The sequence below is a fragment of the Amblyomma maculatum genome, chromosome 2 (genome assembly GCF_055883805.1).
Source record: "Amblyomma maculatum isolate TAMU_Amacu chromosome 2, ASM5588380v1, whole genome shotgun sequence".
NCBI lineage: Eukaryota > Metazoa > Arthropoda > Arachnida > Ixodida > Ixodidae > Amblyomma > Amblyomma maculatum.
Window position 1 is genome coordinate 142,118,089 of NC_139345.1, and position 24,580 is coordinate 142,142,668.

Consider the following 24,580-nt stretch of genomic DNA (forward strand, 5'->3'; position numbering starts at 1 on the left):
CGACTTCCTCAGCGATAGAACGGCAACTATCAGTATGGGGGGACACACAGTAGAAGGTATTCGACTGGGAAACAAAGCCACACCACAGGGATCGGTGTTGTCCCCGACGCTGTTTAATATCGCCATGATTGGTCTCCCCCCAAAACTAGACGAAATCCAAGGGCTACACCATACATTATATGCAGATGACCTGACTCTGTGGATGTGCAGGGGCAGTGACGGTGAAATTGAACAGACACTCCAGCGGGCAATCGAAGTTATAGAAAGATACTTAGAACCGATCGGGCTCAGATGTTCGGCCGAGAAATCGGAAGCGCTCGTTCTCACGTCAATGCGATCGCCCCATCGTCGACGTATAAAGCAGGATAACCCGAAAATAACACTCAGAGTCAACGGTAACGTTATACCATCGGTGGAAACCATTAGAGTTCTGGGATTACGAATTCAGGCCAACGGCAGGAACTCGGAAACGATACAGAGGCTAGACGTTAGCACGAGTCAAACCTGTAGACACCTGAAGCGGATCGCAAACAAACATGCGGGAATGAAAGAAGCTAACCTCCTTAGGCTAGTCCAGTCTTTTATAATCAGTAGGATAGTCTACGTGGCGCCGTATTTACGGCTTCACAAGGCAGAAAAGGAGAAACTTGACGTTCTCATTCGTAAAGGGATAAAAACGGCACTAGGTTTACCACCCAATACATCAACAAACAAGATTATGAGACTAGGGGTCTCCAATACCCTCGAAGAGCTCATTGAAGCTGCAAGGACTTCACAATACCAGAGGCTGCTGCGCAGTCGTACTGGTCGGAGCATTTTGGAAAAACTGGGGTATGAGCCGCAAGCATGCTCCAGACGTACAGAAAAAGTACCTAGACAGGTTAGAGACAAATTAAAAATACCTCCGCTCCCCAAAAACATGCACCCCGTTTACCATGAGAGCCGGAGGAGTGATAGAGCAACAGCGCTGCAAGCTCGTTTTGAGGGAAGACAGGACGTCTTATATACAGATGCCGCACAATGCGCGAACGGTAGGGGACGTGTTTCAGTAGCAACTAGAGAAGACGGCCGGCTCGGTAGTATGCTGCAGCACCAGAAATTCGACCACAACGGAGGCGGAAGAGGTGGCCATCGCGCTAGCTCTAACACAACAGGTCAAAACTATAGTTACCGACTCGAAATCAGCGATTAGAAACTTTGACGCGGGCCGCATTTCGGCCATAGCAGCAAGAGTGTTGGCCAGTGGTTCACCACCGGCAGAGCAGGTCGCGCTCATTTGGACACCGGCGCACCAGGGGTTGAGGGGGAACGAGAAAGCGCACGTACTGGCCCGAGGATTAGCTACATTCCGGGATCCCAGTGACGACTTATGTGCAACCCCGTACCCCTTGCGCGATGAGGAGCCCCTGCAGTTCGACGATGACCTTAACACCTACCAAGATATCCTAAATCATTACAAATTAGGCAGATCAGTACTACCAAAAGCGTGTAAGCAACTCAACAAAAGCGAGGAGGTTATGTGGCGTAAGCTACAGACTGGAGTATTCCCGAACCCCCAGCTTTACAGCAAGTGGCACCCGGAAATTTTTAGCCCCAGGTGCAAACGTTGCGATGGCATAGCGGACATGATCCATATGATATGGACGTGTCCTAGATTTGGAGAACCTGACCGAACAGATGAGTCCTGGGAGGCACTACTTCTCAAGCAGGACGAAAAAGGGCAACGAGAAGTCATCCGTCTTGCCATGGCCGCTGCTAAGATCGAAGGAATCCAGGTCGACGGCTGAGGGGGAGGACATGGTTGGGACAGAGCTTCGCCTCGGATCCTCACCAACCTTTTGACGGGTGCAATAAATGTTATTTCTCTCTCTCTCTCTTCAGGTCAGGCGCGACGCAGGGAGAGAGGGCATGCGGGCAGTCGCACAGCCTCACAAAGATTTCGTGAGGCATCCGTCGCGGAACAAGAGCCAAGTACCCCCTACGCGGGGAGAAAAAGGACAAAATACGGGGACCGCGAAAACGGCGCAGCTATGAGAAACGAAGAAACGAGGTTGACAAAGAAAAGAGGGAGAAGGACCGTGCTAAAATCTTTGAGGCAATGAAACCTGCAGTTTGCTTTCGCTGTAACGAGCCCGGGTACATCGCGAGCGACTGTCAAAGGGCAAAGGTAGTTTTTTCGCTCACCACCCTAGCCGAGGAAAACATGCGTTTGCTGAAGCCGTAGATGCGTGAAACGACCGTAAATGGGAAACATTGTCATGTTCTGCGCGACTCCGCCGCCACGATCGATGTGGTGCACCCTGCGCTCGTTTCACCACTAGATTTCACCGGCGAGTGCACGTGGGTCAGAAAGGTGGCACAGAAAGACAGCGTTTGCGTGCCGGTTGCACGCGTCAGAATTGAGGGTCAGTTCGGAGTGCAGCATAGAGAGGCGGCAGTGTCAGTGACTCTGCCAGAGCAGTGCCCTTACCTCTTTTTTAACCGCTGAGAGTGTTAAATCTTCTTCAGCGCCGCTCTTCTTACCTCGTCAGCGAGGAGGAAGAAGATACCGAGCCAGCGGGAGGAAGAAGAAATTATTTAGAAATACCTCTTGCTCGCCTAGGATTGCCATTTACAGTTCCTGTCCTCCTCTCCTTTGGTGCAACCGTCGAAAGGTATGCCCTAAAACCGGTGTGTGACTTACTTCATAATTATAATATTGCTACTGGAAGATTTGTGTGTTAGCGCTGATCTGTCTGAATTGTATTTTTCTTATTATTTTTAGTAATTTACAATTTCATTCCTTTTTTCATTGCTTTCTATTACATCGCCTCAAAATTTCAAATTATTTCAGCAACACTAGCTCCTAATTATTAGGTTATCTATCATACAGTCAAATCGACATTATCAAAAATATTACGTCACCCACAATGAATTCTGGCCAATCCCCCACTGTGGGTATGTGCCATTACAACGAGGGGGGAGGAGAAGAAGCCGGAAAGGAAGCGTGGGCTCGTGAGCGAGAAGGTGGTCAAGTCGCCATCTTGAGCTAAAGCGAACGCATTAAATGTAGTCTTTCTAGACACCATGCAGTCTTGCAGTCTTTCTAGACGGCTTCCCTGAGCTTACGAGGGTACACCGAGATGCCATAGCGGCTTAACAGGCGAGCGATGACACTCGAAAATTTGAAGTCAGGTAATGTGAAGGATTGGCGAGAAAGGACATTATTCTGAAGGAGCGCACAGGAATTATCTACAGGCAGTACAAAGACGCCAAAGGCGTGCACTACGGCCAGTTAGTGGTGCCACAAAAATATCGGACACGTATCCTAAAGCTGTGTCACGGAAGCGGCTGGTCTGGTCATCTCGGCATCAAGAAAACAAAGGCTCTGCTGTTGAGAGAATTTTGTTGGCCAGGGTGTTTTAGGGATGTTGAGAGGTTTGTGAAGACGTGTGACGCTTGCCAAAGGGTGGGAAAATCACAGGACAAACAGAAGGCACCTCTTAAACTTGGGCCACTGATCAGCGAGCCATTCCGGTGCCTTGTGGTGAATGTTGTTGGTCAACTGCCTGTCACCGCTTCGGGCTATCGCTACATCCTAACGATCTCCTGCCCAGCGGCGAAGTTTCCGGGGGCGATTCCCCTGAAGAAACTGAACTCGGTAGGAATTGAAGACTGTCTATTGCAGGTGTTTTCTAGGATGAGTTTCCCCGCCGAGCTGCAAAGCGACCAAGGCAGTGTTTTTACGAGTGCTCTCACTAGCACCTTTCTAGAGAAATGCGGGATTTGCATACTGCACAGCTCTATAAGACATCGTAGGGGCATGGCATTCGGCGCTCAAAAGAGTCCTCAGGGAATTGTGCTACGAACATCGCCGAGACTGGGAAGGGTGTCTGCCGGCTACCATGTTAGCACTGCGCTCCATACCGCATGAAGCCACCTGGTTGTCCAGCTGAACTGGTATACGGCCGATCGCTCAGAACACCCCTTCGCATGCTGCGCGAATCCTGGGAGGGCCAGGGCGACGACCCCACCGTTCTCGAATATGTACTTCAGCTGCACAACGGCTTCAGTTATGCAGAGAGCTTGTCGAAGCTAACATGAGATCGGCTCAGCAGAAAGCTAAACTCTACGACTGTGGCGCGCGGTAACGATCGTTTTCGGCAGGAGACAAGGAAATGCTGCTGGCTGCATCCAAAGCAAAAAAAAAAGCTTGATGTGCACTGGGAGGGACCTGCAGAGGTTCTGGATAAAATTTCGGCAACTAACTATGCGCTAAAGATGCCCGGTAGACGAAGAGGTAAAAATTTACCACTGCAACTGAAGCCCTATCGACAAAGGGAGGCGGTCGTCCAGCTAGCCCTGAATGCACCCGAAGAGGTAGAGACCGATTTGGTATTTCCCGGTAGGGGTACAACCTCTTTCACTGGAGGTTGTACCCCTACCTCAATATACGTGGTGATTCAGATCTCGGCGACCCACAAAAGGAGGACCTCCAGCAGTATTTCAGACTTCGAGGACATTTTCACGGATACGCCGGGAAAAACACCCTTGGTAGAGCATGACATTCATCTCACTTCTGATGAGCCTATTCACTCCAGACCGTATCGCCTCTCGCCGTGGCAGAGATTCTTAATAACGAGATAAGACGCATGTTTCATCTCGGTGTTATTGTACCGGAGGAAAACGAATACACCTTCCCCATCATGCTAGAAGTGCCCGGAAAAGAGGCAAGGCCCTGCACTGACTACCGAAGGTTAAAGGCTGTCACGCGAGACCAACTATATCCCATTCCTAACCTGGAGGAGCGGGTGGAAACGGTCTGCAGCGTCCAGTATGTATCGACTCTTGACTTAACCCGTGGCTACTGGCAGGTCCCCTTAACGAAAATGACAAGTCGGTACGCGGCCTCTATTTCACCCCTCGGCACTTTTCGACCGCTCGTAATGAACTTCGGGCTCAAAAACGCGCGGTTTTGCTTCTCGCGACTCATGGATAGTGTTGTCAGGAAAGGAAGCATATGCGCTACCCTACCTCGACGACACTGCCGCATTTTCCTATATGTAGGAGGATCCCCTGCGTCACTTGCGTGATATTTTAACCCGGCTACGAAAGGCAGGATTGACCGTCCGTTCAGAGAAGTGTCAGCTTGGAAAGGCCGAGGTTGAGTACCTTGGTCACGTTATCGGGAGGGGCTTCCGCAAGCAGGGGTCCCGCCGACAAGTCGAAGACCGGACAAAGGAGAGGAAACGACCGATTTCTGGTCCCTTCAAGAGTCGAGCACCACTACGGAGAGCGGACGTGCATTCCTACTATTCGTCTTGTGGTGGGCCAAGAGGACAGCTTTCGGCTGGGTTGCCCCTTCGAGTGCCGCTCGGCGACGTCGGGACAGATGAGCCAGCCCAGGTGCGAGCACGCACGGCGACAACCGGCTGATGCCATCTACGCCGTCTAGACGACCACATCCTCACCCTGAAGCCAGGACCAGTCGGTGGGGCGTGTCAACGAGTGCGAGCAGTGTTGGTGCGAGTGTGTGAGTGCTGGAGAGTGAGGTGACAGACACTCTTGTAATCTGGCCTGTCTCTCATCTAGGGGGCACGGAATCAACCCTATAAAAACTTGCGACAAGTGTGCTTCGTGCGTCGTAAAAAGGAAACCTCTAGTCAGTCTCCCACTAACCAAACGCTACCACGTAAATACTTTATTATATAAAGTTTTTCATCTCATTTCAAAGCCCATTTCCAGCTCCTCGTCCTTGTTCCTACCCTGACAAATCAACCGGGCATTCAACACGCAACTAGCTGGATCACGACAATGCGCACTCAGTACCGCAAGAGCATGCGTCAGCATGACAGTGCACCTGATTACACTCTGTTTGCAGCTTGAGGGTAGCAGCAGTTCTCATGGTAGCAGGGGCTGAACTGCCAAGAGTACTGCAGTATCAAGGTTCACTTCACAAGGTGATCCTCTTCCTAAACGAGCTTTACGCCGACCAACTGGTTGGCCCAAGCGAAAAAGTTAATTCAGCCGTGCCGATCTCAGACTTTGCAACACCAAGTCAACGCAGATTTTCCTCGAGCATTGTCAGTGGCCTGTAGACGAGAACCTGTCAGCCTGGGTATCTCTTGCCACATTTAACCAGCACAATGCCTCACTGCCTGTACCTTTCCTCGCTTAGAGCTAGGCTAAGTTCGGTTGTTTTTTTTTTTTATTGTAGATTTCAAAATCAGCTGTTCCCTTTTTACTGCTGCTAATTTAGCAGTCTTCGTAAATACCCCAAAATAACGTTATAGGATTGAGCATTTTCATGCTAAAGTGTAGTCCCCCTAAAATGCACTGATGTCATTTACACCTCAATGCTTGTTACACAGCCAAACATAATTTGGTTAGTTCAGACGGGGTCACGTCGAGGTACAACCCACGAAGCCACCAATTATACAAACTGACCTCCCTGAACTTCATGGAACAGTTGCACTCCCACACCTCAGGCATGCCCAATAGGGTAGGCGCGACGATGAATAGGAGTCTGCCACTGCCTAAACCCAACAGTGTTGCGTCAATTTCACTGCATTTTAATCAGACATCCTGCTGCTACCATGCTGCCAGTCCCGCCTGCTCGGGCATGGATTTGCACATCACTGTTTTAGTTTTACAATAAACCCTCATTGGTACGTTCTTTTTTAAATGCAAAAAAAAAAAAATGTATTATCCGGTAAAACATAAGATCCTGTCTAATTTTGCTAATTTTAACTCCTAAATGAAGTACGGAAGAATTGAATGTTGACACTTTCATTGCAACAGTATATTAAAAATTCTTGACCAAGAAATGAACAGTTCCTTTATATTTTATTTCTCGCTGAATTCAATCTGCACTTAACATTGTTCAAAGAGGAAGGGAGTAACAAATCTAGTTCGTTGATAGCAATTCCGAGCTGGGATTACTTCCTTGGCTGTCTCTGGGTGCTTCACCCTGTACTACCAGCCCACTGTGGAGAATCCACTGCAATGACTGACAGTCACTGCGTTTTGGCTCTTCAGGCTGTGTTCACTCGATGTGGCCCGCTCATATGTGAACGCAGTTTTCAATGGCTCACCACTATGCCCCTGAGGCACAGCAGAGAGGCCACTATATTTCTACTCGTGAAGTCACGTCTCCGCGGAGGCAGATGCCCCACGTGTTGGTTCGTTGAATTTGAGGCTTCGCCCCTAAGCATTGCAGGGAAGCAACCATGGTAGGTGATTTTCGGTGTTTTCACGTTACATGTGCACACCCCGAGTTCGTATGTTAGCATATATCCAAGTGATCATCAAACGTATTACATAATTTATCGAAATTTCGAATATAGTAAAAGGGAAATCGTGTTATCCGGAAGCATATTAACCCGGAGAAAAATAATGTACTTTGAATAATTTCATTTCCCAAGATTTCGCTTATCGAAAGGAGAAATTGTGTGAACCAGAAGTATACCGATGGCGTCAAGCCCTCCTAATATCTACACACATAAAACCCTCCCATCCAGATGCTTTCTTCGCTCTTTGGGTATGACTACCGACCTCAAACCACAAAGCAATTGTGAAGAAGCATCGCAGCTATGCCGTCGCACTGCAAAAAGGGCAGTAGGGATGCTAGCGATTCCGGGGCGACGTGAAAGTGCGAGCAAAGCAAAGCACTTCATGAAACCTCAAACATTGTCAAGGTTACTTATTTTTCCTTCCTCTTGTATGCATGAAAATACAAATGTTGTCTTGGCAGTTTTTAAGGCTACTGAATAATTCTAACTATCGGATAATTTGAATGTTTTTCCTGGTCATTTAAACACCAAATGAACAACATTTCACTGTACCATTTTTCATCTGTCTGAACTGCCACATAGCTCACCTGAAATTTGATACAGGGGCAGCACGAACCACAAACAATGGGTGCAAAGGCATTTTATTACTCCAGAATTTCCTTACAGCATGTAAAAATGGACAATTAAGCTGATGAAACAGAATGTGAAAAACTTTGCTAAACATTTTGTCAAACTATCCAGGACACCAAAATAAATCTAAACCCGTCATAATTAAGACAGCCTGCCAAGCAGGAAAAAGGTAGAAGGTATACACCCTGCCTATTATATCTTTGGCCTATTGCACATCACGAAGCCGATCGCAGACCTTAAGAGAGCAAGCATGGGTTTGTTCAAAGTGTCCTGGACAGATTCACAAGACATACTTACCAAGTCATCGGGGTGCTGCCGATCGACACAAGCCTGTCATGTTTCCACTGGGAGCTCCCAGTCATGTAAGAACAGGCAAGTGATGACAACGAAATCCCACAAAATGAAGACAATCTTTAAAGTGAGTGTGCGCACACATATCTTCTCCAGCACAGAGGGAGTCTTTTTTCCTCGTAACACATATCCCAAGCAGCTTCCACTTTAAAGAAGTGGTCCAAACAGCCATAACTAACTTCAGTTCACAGCAAATGGGCGCACTGTAAGATGTACAAGCACAATGCACAGGGACTTCAATACTGTTAACTAATAATGTGCGGTAAAGATGTGCAATCTTGTGTTCTGACAAGGCAGGTGTCACCAAATGAAGGAAAATTGTATAAACTACGAACAAACATAATATGTACAGGCAGGCAGTATTTACAAAAAAGACATTGTGCACACTGCTTCTCAGAAGCTTCACTGCAACAAACTGGCTGTGCAAAGTAAAAATCAATTTTTATGCCAGCAATATCCATTATCGACAAATAAATACCTGCTACGATAAAGAGAATCAAGATAGCTCTCAGATTCCCAAGTACCAATGCTTAAAACAACTACACAGCATATGGCAAGAATAAGATTTACACTGCTGACTGATGCTTGATGTCTTAACCAACAGCCTGTTCATGTCAGTATCCCTTGAAATCACTGGATGGCAAGGCCGCAATGGCAGGTAAGTGTTGTTGGTACAGCTAAATCAATAAAATAAAAACTAGTGAAAAAAGAAAAAGGAAGTTGTGGCAAACAAAGAAGCCAAGTGTGCCACAAATACTTCCTGACACTAATCAAAACACATGCAATGCACTGAGTTAACCTGCTGGCAGATGTAACATATTTCCTGCTTAGAATTTTGAATAAATCCACAGCCAGAATGTTCCACAGAGAACAAGCAGTCCACTTCTGAGAGGTGAACAGAACAGAGATGAGTGGTAGCTCCTAGAAGACTCTCTCACGAATGTGCGACAAGGTAATGCCACTAGTCTGACAAAACCGCAGCACTGGGCACAAAGCCTGTGCAGTGCAACTTTTGAAGTCCACGAAGTCCATAAAAAGAAACTGTTCACCTTTACACAGGAGAGCATGCAGCATGCAGAAAGTTGTTCCTGTCATGACACTCCTGTGTCACAGACGAAACCGCACCAGGCTAGTTTTGTCATAACATCAGCCATTACTAGTGTGCACCATCTGGCTGTCCCAGCTTAATTAATGAGCATGTACGACACATTGTCCTTTACGCAACAAGGCAAGATGCAGAAGGCAGATAAAACTAGCGCCGCAGTTCAGAGCGGGATGTCTAAACATGGGCCTTGACGCAGCATGCGCAGCGCCACACACGCACGTGCACACACACACACACACGCTGAAGAGTAGGAAGACCGTGCCACATCTGCTCTTCCTCAGACTGTGGGCTTGAGTGAGAAAGACAGCTTTGGGCGCACACGTCCCTTGTTCAAAATCACTTGCTGGTCCAGGCGCATCCTCTTTTCTTGCTCCTGCTCCAGCTGCCTGCGGGCCTCATCGATCAGCCGGCGCTCTTCAACCATAGCCAACCGCTCTTCTGCCTGCAAAGCACACACAAGAAACAAGCACCCATGGCACGGTAAATGCTTGCGAATCAAAAGCTATGATGAGTAAATGTCTCTCAGACTACTTGTTAAAGGAACACTAAAGGCACGCTATCAAAATCTAATAAACGGCATTGGATGACCCTTTCGGCGCATATCTGGCAGCAAAAAATCGAATTATTGCTGAGATATTGCGATAAGAAGTGAAGGTTTTTTTTGTTCCCGCTGGTCGAATTCAAACTGTTTTCTCCTACTACGTAGTCGGGTAGGATGACGCACACTATGACGCAAAAGGAGCCTCCGTGATTGCTGCCGCGCGGGAAGTGGAGAATACTTCGCAGGTACATGCCGAGAGGTGCATCTGCTGCTCCCAGCTCGTATTTCAGGAGCCGCAGGCCCAAACCAAACTATCAGAGCACACACGAAGTGCCTGAGCCGGAGCATAACCGCAACTAAAGTGGACGCCCGTAGTGCCTGTAGCGCCATGTTAGCTGAGACTAGCGGCATCTACCGACAAGTGGACGAAATGAGTATATTTTTATATTTGCCTTGCAACATTTACGGTGCCTTTTCTGTCTTTTTGCCGCCGATTACGTGTTATAAAAGCATGTTACCATATTCGAGACAAAACAGACTACTGCATTCAAATGGTCAACATAATTCGCATTTGCCAGCCTCCGGGATCCCTTGCGCGTCATGTGATTTGTAGTTGGGAGCCTCGGCCACTTTGGCTGTGGCGGCAATACCTGTATTCCTGTTCTTCCTCTTTACTACCTTATAACAGCTCTGTTATCAGTATGAGTGGCTTTTTTGTAACCAGTAACTGGCATTCTATCGATGCAACCCCACTTAACTTTTCTCTTTAGTGTCCCTTTAAAAAGCAAGGCAACACAGAAGAGAACCTGTAAAGTGACACAAGCCAAGTCTGTGTGAGAGAAAAAACGAAATACTTTTATGCGGCCACATCAGTTATATAGCGTATAAACTTCGATCATTAGCTGAGAGTGTGCACTGCTTTTGAGTTCAAAAAACTCAAGCTTTGATTTGGGTTCAAGTGCAATCCCGCACACTAAAAATGACCTTTGTTACTCGCTTAATCACTAATCTTTTAGTTACTGCTTCTGTAATCTCACACAAACTATCTACGACAAAGTGCTTGAAAGACCATACAACATAGATGTACAACCCCGCCCTAACCAAGCTGTACGAATGCACATGTGTAGCTTGCAGTGCACCAAAGCCTAAGCATCACTGAAAATACGGGCCCACTTGATACAGGGCTATCTGGCCCCTTGTCCTGCTCGTATACCCATATCCAAGAAAATTCGCATGTGCGTCTGGATTGAGTCTACGCATCTTTGGCTCTCCTTTCCCGAAGCAGCTCGTGTTGCGTCAAGACACCGCCTCTCTGATCAAAACATGGTTATTGTGTCAATTGGTGAAAGCAGCCATCTGAAATTCCAACATCGGTGGGCTCTTTGGAAGCTCTATGCTATGCTGATGAGAGAAAATGGTTTCAGAGAATGGATTACTTCAGCCTTCCAGTTTTTTTTTTTTTTTTTTAGGGGAATTCATTTATATGCCACTTGGGAGATGTTTACGAAGGAAAGGCGAAAATAGCAGTAGAGATTGGTTTAGTGAGGCCCTATCTTAGGAAAGCAAGGAAGATGGATTTATGAAAAACACTTCACAACCTTTATGGTCTTAATGCGGAACACTACACAGCTGGCCGAATTTGAATTTGTGCGAACTGCACCTTGCACTCTCAGGAGTTGACAGGCTTTACTTAAAGAGCACAGTCACGCTGTTGTGAGAGAATATCAACAAATTTATTGTGTTACTGCCTCGGAGACTAGCACAGATTTAATATTAGAATTTAAGAAATACTAAGCATTCCTGTTTTTCCCTTCCTCCCAAGCCTCCCATGCTGAGGGTGCGGTGCACTTTGTTTCCCTTGTGAAGCCCCTTGCAGAGGATGAGCGTTCGACAATAAGTGCCCCTTTAACTCTAGCACAACTAGAAGATGCAATTCACCAGCTACCACTTTAAAAGGCACCTTTCTGAAGAATTTTACGAGGCTTTTAAATTAAACCCCTCTCAAGTCCAATCCTACTTAAGGGGAAAGGAGCAAGTTTCACACTTTTTGACTTAGAGGGATGAAATTGGGCAGACTGGCTTGAAATAGCATCAAACAGACAGCTATAAAGTTCCACGGTGATATTGTGAGTAGTTTTTATTTGAACACTGTTTATATGGTGGTCGCATGATACTTGCTCGTGGAAAACCGAGCATGACAGCAAAAAATTGCAGGGGTCACTTTGGACCACTAAAGTGTGATGGGGCGAAAGCCTCTATTGCGCGGTGGTCCAAAGCCCTCCACTACAGCACCTCTTTCTCTTTTTTTCACTCCCACCTTCCTCCTTTTCTTTACGGCTTGGTTAAGATGTCCGCGGAGAATTGTGGCAGATGATGCGCTTTTACTTTCCTGTAAACCAATTTGAAATGCCGCTGACGCCTGCTGTACTGCGTCTGAATGCCGCATGGTGAGGTGTTTGAGGAAGCGCCAAATGAAAGTGACGCACAGACGCCTAGATTGGATGCCCAGTGGGGTCAAGTATATGTGTTATTCACCTGATGACTTCATGACCAGTCGCAACGTCATAACCGGATGTGACATCACCAAGACGTCACAGTTATTAGACATGGCCGGGCATGACATGACGTCACCAGGCGGTGACGTCATAATCATAAGCATCGCTGTCATTATCATCATCACTGTCACTAACTACCACTATCATTATCGGTCACTATCTACCACTAACTAGCGGCGGTGGTCTCCGTGGCAACAGTGCTGGCATGACACTAGACAAGGAGAACCAAGATACGCTTCCCACGTGCCCGGCATGGCTATGTTAGGATGATTGACAGCTACAGTGTGACCGAGCAGACAACAGTATGAGCCATTAAAAGCTTTCACCTTAAAATGGGCTATGGGTCTGTAAATGTTTCTAATAGTTACAAAGAAGTATGGTCCAAATCAAGATTCACATTTTTTTAATCCTCTGCTTGTTTTCTAAATGACAAAGTGTGCATCTTCTCAATGTTAAGAATATATCATACTCCAATTACTGTAGAACAAAAAAATAGTAGTCTAAATGGTATATCTGAGACTATCTTGATGAAAATCCATGCACCCATTACTGTGCTATGATTTCCACGAGCAAGGTGATTAGAAAGCAAGCTTGAAAGTTCCAAATGGGCACACACTGTCTAATATGCTCCTGCATTGTAATATTTGGTGTTCCCGGCAGCAAGTGATTTCTTAGCCCCTGGGCTGCGTGTGTGTTCTCCATTCGATGGAAGTCTCTCAACAGGCTTACGAAGAGAGAGGGCACCATGGCACAGGCCCAATGTTGTGCACAGCCTGAACAGGCTTTTCGATTGCCTTAGTTGCCTCTCAAATTTGCCTCAGGCACTGCTGTGCCCACAGCAAACAGTGAGGCATGCTGGTCTTTTGATATGTTACAAGGCGGCAAGCCGATGAAGAAAGGAGACAGAGCATAACCGATCGCGATGGTAGATGATGCTTAATGAAAGATTGCGGACCTAGTGTGAGCATGCCTGCCCACGCCAGTGCCCACTTCTGCTTCCTCGCCCGTAACACTACCCGAAGCCACTGAGCGATTGTCTCGATTGGTGGATGAAGAAGTCAGTTGATAAGATTTATGATATGACAATGATCTTTTGTAGATCGGTGAAGACAGCAGAGACAGAAGGTAACGGCTTGCCACCATGATGACCGATGAAGCCTGGCCCAGAAAGCTTTCGCTGCATCGGTTGCCAGGATTTGATGTCTGGGTCCCAGGCATGCATCAAACGGCACAGGCGGGGGCGACGCCTCGTGTAGTGTTTTATCGGGCCAGTTAATACGTCTGGTTGGAGTCTCGGGTTGGTTGGATTCTATTGTCAGGTCTTCCAAGCACGCATGAGGCATGCTGGTCTTTTGACATTGTTACGAGGTGGCAAGCCGATGAAGAAAGGAGACAGAGCATGACTGATGTCGATGGTAGATGATGTTTAATGAAAGATGGCGAACCTAGTGCGAGTGCGCCCGCCCATGCCGGTGCCCGCTTCTTCTTCCTCGCCCGTAACAATATTAACGACCAAATCACTGAATGGAGGCTCTTAACCGCATTTTGAGCTTTGCTTCCTCTCAACTGGGCCAGCAACCAAGGGTCTGAGCAGTGCTGGCTGCTCTTCTGCCTCAGCTGATCTATGGTTGCACCAGCTAAGGGGGCCAGGGAGTCACCACTCGTGATAGGGCTCATCACCAGTTAATGTAATGCCGATAGTAGTTCGTTATTACTGCCCCTCGCATAACCTCAACTTCTGAATGGTTCCGCAATACGAGGCCATAGTAGTCTGGGAGCTTCTTCATCAGCTGATGTGTCAGGCCCCTTTCCACCTAGTGGCTCTCTCTACCAGAGAGTGAAGTGGAGCTCCAATTCGTTTTTCACGAGGTTTACGCAGTCTTCTTTTGATGGCTGCACAAAACCATAAACTTCATCGCAAAGAATACGGAACATGCGGCTGTCCCCACTACAAACTATGTTCGTGTAACAAAGATCACCTCTGCTCAAGGAGTGCCTGAGCAGCTGAAGTGCAGCCTCAGCCTCCATTTGCCCAGAATTCACGTCAGTGTTTTTCCAGCACTGGTGTTGCTGCTTCCACTCAGCATGGTTGTCGGCTGCACCCAAGGCAGAAGTAAACCATACAGTCCAACACAAGCCCTGTGCGAAACGCAGTTATACAGCCTACATCCATGTGGAAACTGTGGCTACATGTCAGCCATGTGCCATCATACCACCACTGTAATTTTCTTTGAAAACATAGCCTCCTCCATTTCGATGTACACCTTTTTCACTGCCTGTACAGCCACTGTAAAGATATCATGTGCAGCTGCCTCTGCGGTAGGCTCGAGTCTTTCTGAGATGTTTTTCTAAAGTTTTGTACTGTAACCCATGATGTGTGACACTCATAGTGGCCTAGAAGTCAGTGACAGTAGCTTGATCCTTTCCCAATGTTCTTTATCGCTTGCATTGCTCTGATACTGACATCAAAGGCTCAAGAACCGCTCTGCCTTTGGGAAGACCATTCAGACCAGAGGGCACCACAGGAAATGCATGAAAGTGCCATCTTCACAGCTAGCTCTCATTCAGTCTCGCGGTGCACTGCTAGGTCGGGCAGAGTTCAAAGTTGCAACTTGCACAAGCGTAAACTCTTCTTTTGGAGAAGCAGAAATGGCATCTTCCTGTTAGCCAGTCTATGCGAACTGGCGCTCGGCTGCTGAAACCGCACGAAGTGATTCGCAAACACTCGACGCTTGCACTTTTGCCATTTCTGTAGACACAAATCAATTTCTCAGGTGAGCTTCAATTGTGCGAAATTCCCAGGACAAATATTCAGCACTGTAAAGAGCAGCAAAGACGGCCACCGGCACATCCGCAGGTCATTTACAGTCGAGCCCGCACATAATGACCCCACTCAAGACGAACTTTCGCTTATAACTAACAACACTTGCATCACTGCCAGAATATAGATTATTTCAAGGGCATAAGATTGCCCATACAACAAACACCTTTGAGCCTTGCTTATCAGAACCAGAAAACATACGGCATAAACCAGGCACCATGAATGAGAGAACCATGACCTGCACAGAGCATTTCTACAGAATTAATTCCCTCCAATTGCTTGTGGTTTGTTCTAAATTTGTTGCAAACATTCATTACGCTCCACGAGTCTCTAGTTTATGAAAATTTTATACGAGTTAGGCTCAGTGCGAGGTGCATTATAACTCCGCCACCAGTGTGCTGCTATCATTTCAACTGCGGTGGCTCTTATAGCGTGTACACGCCACTCACAGCAAGCTGCCACCTGCTGTGCTCATCACAGTTGCTTAATCGAATTGTTCTCTATCAAATATCTGTAGGCATTATTATTAATGGCCTACTGTATGGAGAGAGAAAGCTCTTGAATGAATACAGAAATTGTAGCCTAGCAGCCGCGAATGTTTGCTGACGTGCTACTCTGCATAGGGAGGGAAGGATAAAAATAGAAGAATGGTTACAAAAAAGTGTGGTCATTAAGATGGATACATGGCTGTGCATGTACAGCGGGCTGATCGAGTGCGTGGGTAATTTAGAGTTTGTCTCAAACACCAATAGCTTCTAAATAGGCAAATAAAAATGTCATTGCACTATGCAACAAAAACCAGTGTTCCGTTTAATTTGATGGTATAACTCTAAGCAGCCGGTTTGGAGCAGTATCTAAGCAATATTCTGTTTTGGAGCAGGATGAAGCAGGGAAAGCAATTTGGAGAACAATGGAGCAAGTGAAGCATCCACCACTCTGATAGCAAAAAAACTCAGTAGACACACGACTGCTTAAGTGGGGGAAGGCAAAAGCATTATTTTCTTTTTTGGCCGCATTTTTTTCCATTAAAGTCTTTTCTGTGATACCTGGGCCCATATTCTGAGCCTGCGTCGTTATCGAAGTGTCGCTACCTCACGTGACCTCGAGCCATCTGACTGGCTGAAAAGCCTTCCGGAACCGGGTGCTGCCACTATGGCACTGGAAGAGGTGGCAACATCATGTTACGGCGTTTCCACCAATCAGACTCAAGGTCACGTAAGATAACGACACTTTAATAACAACGCAAACTCGGAATATGGGCCCTGGTTTGTTGCGCATGAAGACCTGCCCCCCGTTTGGAACCTCCAGTTGGGCTGGGACAATGAAAAGTAAGACTTCTTGAGAACACTAAGCGCAGATCTTTTCACATGCCAAACTTTATTCCATTTGTGTACTTAACCCGCATCCTGTGTCACTTTGCATTGAAGGGTCATTGCTGCTGCACTATCCAGGTGTGGCACCATCAGAATCTGATCCCCTTGTAGCACTCTTCTTGGCCTTGAAGCAACGCATCCACCTCATTGAGGTGCATGCCTCAAGTTAGCTAGCTGCTCTGCTGCTGCACCCAATGACAGCGTGACGCGTTACTTGGCCTCAACCACAAGAACACTCGCTGGCAAAATTTTGTCTAATACAGCTAGTATGGCCTTCACCTTAATATGGCTACGGCAGATATTCTGAAGATAACAAGAGCGAACAGCACGGTACCGAGAGAGGCATCAGCCAGCAAGAGCCTTTATTTGTGCCCTGAGCAGCTGTAAGAGGCTGTGGAGCACCGTGTCACGGGTTTTGAGATTCCTTTTAATTTCCCCTTATTGTCAGTGAAGGAATAAATTTCAACAGCACAGCTGGAGCTCGCTTTCCTCTGTTTTCCAGCCATGTGATACCAATGATTACACCCTTGTTACATGGGCATTTCAGAGGCCTCAGATCTATCGTCTACCAACTCGAAGGCTGCTACATGGGTGCCTCAATGGTAATTGAATCAATAGTCTATCGAGCCAATGTAACACCTTGGATAGCAAGATATTGATGCTCTTCGTACCAACAGCATGCACTCTTGAATTAGCAACATACAGGGAATAAAATCAGAGCAGTATAATGGCTTAACAATTATGGAGATTAGGAACATACAACTTATTTTCCCAGAAAAAAAAAGTCCTGAAGTGCAATAACATTACTGACAGCGACACGGAAGCAACCAGCACCAGCTTCCAGAACAGCACATGGATGCCCATACAGCTTCTCGAAAAACGACACTTTTTTCAAGGTAGAATGTTGTTAGTGCACCAAGTAATAATTATGTTTTTTAATCTTTCTGAGGGTAACTTGGAGGCTGATTAACTGCATGCCTGCATAACTCATAATTATTGCAGGCAACGGTGGCACCACGTAACCTCAGTGTGAGATGACGGAACTGCTCAATAGCGACTGAGATTGCAGCGATGCAAGTCCTTCGAGTTGGATCATTGCTGACAATTTTGAAGGCTCTTAACAGCCTTTGAAAGTAACCGTGTCACAGGGTATTAGGCATTGCTATCAAGCCCGGTGACCAGCGAGCTACTGCTACAAATCGAAAATTAAAAGATGTATTAGCATTGTTTGCCAATGTAGTCATTCTTTTTGCCCTTTTTCTCATATTTTTCTTCATGCATTGTTTGTCATCTCGTAACTTCTTGGCATATAAATAAGCAGCTAACCATGCATGCAAGCACTCTGGCCTCCTAGGACGATACCGCAATGAATTCTAATGCACTATTTTACTCCTTTTTTTTTTTTTACTGAGTGAGCATTAGAAGGGACATGCCGCAGAGGACGCAGTGTGAAGAGCGTGCATGAGCTGACACCTTGGCAGGCAGTACTCATAGGCAGGTGGCATGCCAGGCATTGACAGATCGGAAGATTGCGTGATATCATAAGTCCACGACATGGCAGGATCTGCCAACTCGGGCAGATGCTTTCAGATGGGGGACGAGATGTCAATCGAACCCACTAGAAGCTTTGGGTACCAAGTAGGGGTGTGCGAATACATTCAAACCCGGGTATATCGAACCCGGATAATTCAAATTTTGGTTATATCGAACTCACGGAATACCCTCCTTTAAAATCCCATGTACAGTAAAACCTCGTTAATTCGAACTCGGTTAATTCGAACTGACGCTCGGGTCCCGGCATGGCCCTATGTATTTCAATAGGAGAAAACGGCGATAATTCGAACATGCAAGTGTCCACAACGGTTAATTCGAACTAGGAGCCCGTGGCTCACACAGCTCCTCGCAGACAGAAGTCGGCCCATACCATGTACAATGCGCAGAAAGATTACTAAAGACGCAAAAAACAAAATCTTTAAAATCTGCCCACGCGCGCGAGACGAGGTGCGCACTCGACAGTCACAGCGAGCATTCCGGTGCATGCCGTAGCAGGTTTTCGCTGCCAGGTGCCGCCAGGCTCCATCACACCAACGGTCCAGCGCAAGCCGTTGCAGGTTTTGGCTGCACCGCGGTTGCTGGGTGCTCTTTTGACAAGCCTGTTTTCTTTTTGTCCTGCGGTCACGTGTGCACAACGCAGTTGTCGGTGTCGTGCATTTGTTCGTGTCACGGTGGTCCAAGTTTTACCGTTTTCGTTGCCTCACCGCGTTGCCAGCGACGACTCATCGATTGTGACAGCCATGGCAAACCGCGGTAAATACACGGCAAAGGACCTCAAGACGAAAATGGAGATTTTGAGTGAGGTGGAACGTGGTGTCCTATCCAAGACGGATATAGCCAAAAAGTACGACATCAAGAAGAGCACGCTGTCAACCGGCCCATCCCGAAGTGGAGAGTGCCGTAATGGCATGGATAAAAAAAGTTCGCAGCCGGAACATTCCGTTAAGCGGGCCCATAATTGCTGCGAAGGCTGCAGTCTTTGCCAGCCAAATGGGCATCAGCGAGTTCGGCGCGTCGGAAGGCTGGCTGTCGCGTTTCAAGGCGCGTCACGGGCTGACATTTAGAAACGTTTGTGGGGAGTCAGCTGAAGTCAACAAGGAAACGTGTGAACAGTGGGTCTCCAGTGAACTGAAGGAACTCCTCGCTGATTATGCGCTCAGCGATGTATTTAATGCTGACGAGACGGCACTGTATTTCAAATTGCTCCCCAACAAGACCGTCACTTACAAAGGCGACACTTGTGCTGGCGGAAAGAGAAGCAAAGAAAGAATCACCGTCATGATGTGCGCAAATGCGACGGGCACAGAACGGTGCCGCTTGCTGGTGATCGGCAAGGCAGAGAAGCCTTGCTGTTTTAAAGGCATCAAGACGCTTCCTGTTGTTTACACCGCAAACAAAGAGTCGTGGATGACACGGGAAATTTTCACCGACTGGCTGGGCAAGCTAGACAGGAAATTCGCTGCACAGAAATGGAATATTCTCATGTTCATGGACAACTGTACAGCTCATTGTGACGTGAGTGGACTGACAGCAATCCGCTTGGCATTTTTGCCTAAAAGCACGACTTCTGTGCTCCAGCCTATGGATCTTGAAGTTATTCAGAACTTAAAAACGCTATACAGGCGCCACATCCTAGAGAGACGTCTTTGTTTGGACAGTGGCAAGTCGTACAACATCGATTTGCTTGGAGCTGTCCACATGCTGGCATCATCGTGGAATACCCTCAAGCCGGAAACTATCAAAAATTGTTTCCGCAAGTGTGGCTTCGATGACGCCCCAGAAGCATGCAGCGCGGAGGTAGCGGAGGCTTCGTCTGATGATGACTCCGTCGTTCTCGACCGTGGCTACGCGGCTTTGTCGAAGGGTGTCGCCTCTGAAGCCTACGTTGACGTTGACAACGGTGTGGAGACGTCTGGGCCCTTGAGTGATGAGGATGTAATCGCGGCTGCATGTGCTCCACAGGGCTCACGGGTGGCGAACACGGCTGAAAGCGATGAAGAGTCCGACGAAGGCGACGATCCGGTGCCACCCCCTAGTGCATGTGAAGTAGCGTCGGCACTCGATCTCGCTGCACAATACTTCTCCGCCGATGAGAATTCGGATCCTGCGCTGGAACTCTTGGGCAAGCTGCAGTCGATGCTTGTGGAGTCGCGGCACAAGAAACGCAAGCAAACGCACATTACCGATTATTATTCCGTGTATTTTTTCGTGTAAATAAACATGTTTTGAAGCTCGCTACTCACACGAATTCATTCCGTTTTTTGTTTGTGGCGCATGACTGACCAATTAGTCCCGTTCATTCGCCGTTGCGGCTCGATTGCAAAAATTATCGGAATCGCCCTCCGTAAACGTGCAGTAGTGCTAGCCCTCTTTACTCACGGTAATGAGTCAGCATGTGGGCTCGGCCAGCATGGTGGGCCACGATGGCGCTCATTCCAGTGCCCGACTTAATTCGAACGATTTTCTCGGCCCCTTCGAGTTTGAATTAACGAGCTTTTACTGTAGAAGTATAAGAGAGCTGCGTCATATATCGAACTCAATTTCACCAGTCGTTCAATATATCGAACTCCGCACCACGCATTCGACGATCGTATCACCCTCGGCCGTTTGCAGCGAGACATTGACAAGCCACGTGCGGAAGAAATGAGAGGGCACAGTTCAGCGACGGCTGGTCTAGGGCAGTGCCGCACCCTTTCCCCAAAGGCGCGAGCATCTGCGGTGATCATTTGCTGTGCGCCAGCACGTGACGACGCTTGCGAGCCATGAGTGTGAAGGAACGAGAGCAAACCAATGCAGCCGTGGTGATCGGGAGAGGAGAAAAACGCGATAGAGCGAAGCACAAGGGTGTGCCTAATTTCCAGTGTGTTATGAACGCTCTGTGCACAGCGGCTGACGTGCGATGTGCGTTTTGTGTCGTCGTGCTGATCGTGCATAAGCTATCGCAACTTTGGATGCTAAGACGCGGCAGATATATATGTATTTTTGCGAATCATTCATTCTTGTCATCGTGCTGAATGTGGGGCGTAGCATACACAATGGCAGCTGCAGACATTAAGAAGCAGCAAATTGTTTTTTTCCGAGGGTCGACCATTCTCGTCGTGCTGAACGTGTGGCGTAGCGTATGCTAAGGCGGCTGCAGACATTAGGAAGCAGCAAATTTTTTTGTCTTTTGTGAGAGTCGTCCTTATTTGTCATGCTGAACGTGTAGCGCAGCTTAAGCTATGGTGGCTGCGGGCTTTAAAGGTATACCGAACAAATACCCAAGAATATTACACAGTATTACACATGATTACACAGTACAGACACATAATTCCGGTTAGTTTTGAGTGGATGGCTGTATTTTTCATATTTTCTGAACGGCCGCCGGGTCAGAGGCAGCGCGCTCCCGAATGTGAGCCAGCGGGTGTGACGTCACAACTACCCTCGGCAACGTCATGGCCCCGCAATCCCGCCGCCGCCCCCGCACCTGTTAACCGGCTACATGCAGTGTCAGTACCCCGCGTCGCGCCGTGCATGATGCTGCGAAGTGTGGATTGCTGCACGAGGGAGGTCGAGGGAGGGCGCGTATTGTGGACAATTGTTTGCGCACTGGGAAGGAACAATGAATTGTGCGCAGGAACATGACCAGCCAAAAAATAAATAAAAAAGTCCGTCTCTGCGCTTTGTGAGTGCCACGGGGGAAATGAAAAATGAACAGGTGCGACTGGCCGCGATAGGGGTAGTTGTGACGTGATATCCGGTTTTGTCAGAGCTTTCACAGGAGCCCGCTAGGTGCGGCAATTTGAGAAATATTAATTAAAATGCTTACTTTCCGCTCATTTCCGTTCATAAAGTGGATTGTTTAGGTCACTCCCAATGCGATAGCTACCATCTGAACTGGGAATCTCGACGGCAATGTTTTTATTCAGTATACCTTAAAGAAGCGGCAGATTCTTCTTTTTTTTTTTTGCGAGTCGACCATTTTTGCTCTATGAATAAACGAAAGCAAGCGGTCAGCTGCAATCATGACACCGGCTTTTAGCACTGTTCGCTTCAAACGGCATTTGCAGCTATCATGCTTTTCAATGATTTTATGGCAGTGACGCCTGCCCCAAGCGCGGCGTGATAAATCGAACTAGGCTTGTGCAATCACGCCATCACGGGCACTCTGCCCAGTTCGTTCCCTGCCACCGCAGGATCTATCAAAAGTATAGTAAAAAGATAAACACGACGTGATGTCGCTTCGCAGCATCTTGGTGCGCTGGCGATAAATGAGCTGTATATGCGACGGCCGAAATGGAGGAACACGCCACCGAACGCTTTTTGTTTCTTCTTTTTTACAAATACTCAGGGGGGGCTAAAGTGGGGGGTAGGTTCATTATGCAAGTGGGTTGATTGTGCAACAAATACAGTATTATTTTTCACAATCGCAAGTGGCATCTCAAGACGATTTCTGTATATCGAATTATCGATATATCGAACTATTTCGCAATCCCTTCGAGTTCGATATATCCGGATTCTACTGTATTAAAATTTTTCCCTCTCAAGCAGCCAACAATATGTCAAGAAGCTGAAAGAGACACAAATAAGAAACGCCCTAACCTGCCAGCACCGAGCTCGTAGGCAGACATTAAAAGTGTCAACATGTTGCAGCAGCCAGCAGTATGTAAAGGCATTGAAACTGGTGAAGCATTCCCATAACACAAAGAGGCCGTTTTTATAATGAGGCCCCACTGCTACGGCGCCTCGCTGCAAAGAAGGCAGCAATAGTATCGTAGTTACGCATAACTTTCTTTTTGCGGAAAATTGATGCTAAGTTGGGGGGTGCGAGAATTATGCGGAGAAAATGGAGAAAGAAAAAAATTACTGCATACTAGGCTATGCTCGACTCAATAGCCCTCAATTCGTTTCCATGGACATTGAGCCTGCTTTTTTAAAATCTAGGTTACATTTAGCCGCAACACCTGCAGAAATATTCCTGAAATATGTCCATGCAGAAACATACTTTGAATCGCCAGGGAAAATTTTTCTTAAGAAAAAAAAAAAAAAAAATTCTAGCATTTTTTTGTTTTTTTTTTTTTAACTTGCTTTACCACCAGACACTTCAACTCTGAGAATAAAATCATACGACGCGTAGGAAAAACAAGTAAAGCTGTCCATGAATGTGGAAAGAAGGCAGCGCAGTGTATTCAGCAATTAAAGAAAGCAAAAGTGAAGCAAGTAGAAGGAAAGAAATGGCCAAACATTCGCAGCACTGTGCAGTGTGAAGCATGAGGCTGTGGTGGCAAGAAGGAGAGGTGCGGAGTGTGCTGCTTTGCTGCTCTTGACTCTCATGAGCATTTCTCATCTATTGCCTATTCAATGACAGAAACAGCGGAAGATGACGCAATGTTCATGCAAGGCTTTCATTTCCACATGAAATCACTCAATTGTATTTATAGCATGCTGCACTCGTGCTAAAAAGTACTTCCACAACATTTGAACAAACAATTTTATAAATAAAAACAAAAAAAAAATTCCACAAAGAGAAGGTATTCCTGAATGCTTTTTCATAATGTAACAAGATGTTTAGTAAGTAGCCATTTAATTAGCAGACAGCATCTTCAGGGCCATGTCCTCAGCAACAACTAGTATAGTAAAGATCCTGATACACTAAAGATTTTTGCGAGTCCAAATGACAACTATGAAGGGGTTCTATTGTACATATATGTCCATGCTGACGCACTTGGTATCCAGACTAACAATTCAACTTGCCAGCAAAGACCACACTGCGTCGCTGTCAATGCACGAATGCACAAACTTTGGATCAGCCAGCAATACACCAAGGTGGTGAAATGCAGTGTTTGAGCTGCAAGCACAAAGCAAGCTGCTTTGCTGCCAAATACATAAGTGCAGCCATTTTGTAGCTACATGTCTGTGCTGTTATCATCTGTTTCTGCTCAACACACCACGTCAGCAGCCACTAGCAGCTGCGTTAGTGGATCGGCGGCGCAAGTGTATAAAAGCTGAGTGCGATGATAAACGTGGGTCTTTTCGTCGCTTGGGAGCACAGTGTCTGGACTGCTTTCTTGGACAGCGCTCCGGCGCGTGTGCAGCTAGGCCCCCCTGCCTGGGTCAAGCTTTTAGCTGTGGTATTTTATTTGGATGACGAAAAGGTACGAAATATTTGGATGACACATACCCCCCAATGCTACTTAAGAAATCCACACAAATCTACAGCGCAGCACTGTCACAACAATATTCTGGCATTCTGCACAATCACGCTCAACCAAACTGCAGCAATTCAGACAATTACCAGATATATCGATCAATTCCTCATGTTGAATAGAGAGAATATGCCCTTGAAGATCCCATGAAAAATTATATTTTTGTTTTTCGTGTTCAGTGAACTGCCGTTCAG

The 24,580-nt window shown here is 47.1% G+C and overlaps 1 protein-coding gene across 1 annotated transcript in view; it reads right to left on the reverse strand.

Annotated features, from left to right (window-relative positions):
• Nucleotides 1-7,894: 7,894 nt before the first annotated feature.
• Arglu1 (Arginine and glutamate rich 1) overlaps nucleotides 7,895-24,580 on the reverse strand; it is a 45,897-nt gene continuing 29,211 nt past the window's right edge. Inside the window, exon 5 of the mRNA XM_084595342.1 lies at nucleotides 7,895-9,799. Coding sequence (XP_084451468.1) covers nucleotides 9,635-9,799 — 165 coding nt within the window. The 3' untranslated portion in view covers nucleotides 7,895-9,634. The remainder of the gene's footprint in view (nucleotides 9,800-24,580) is intronic.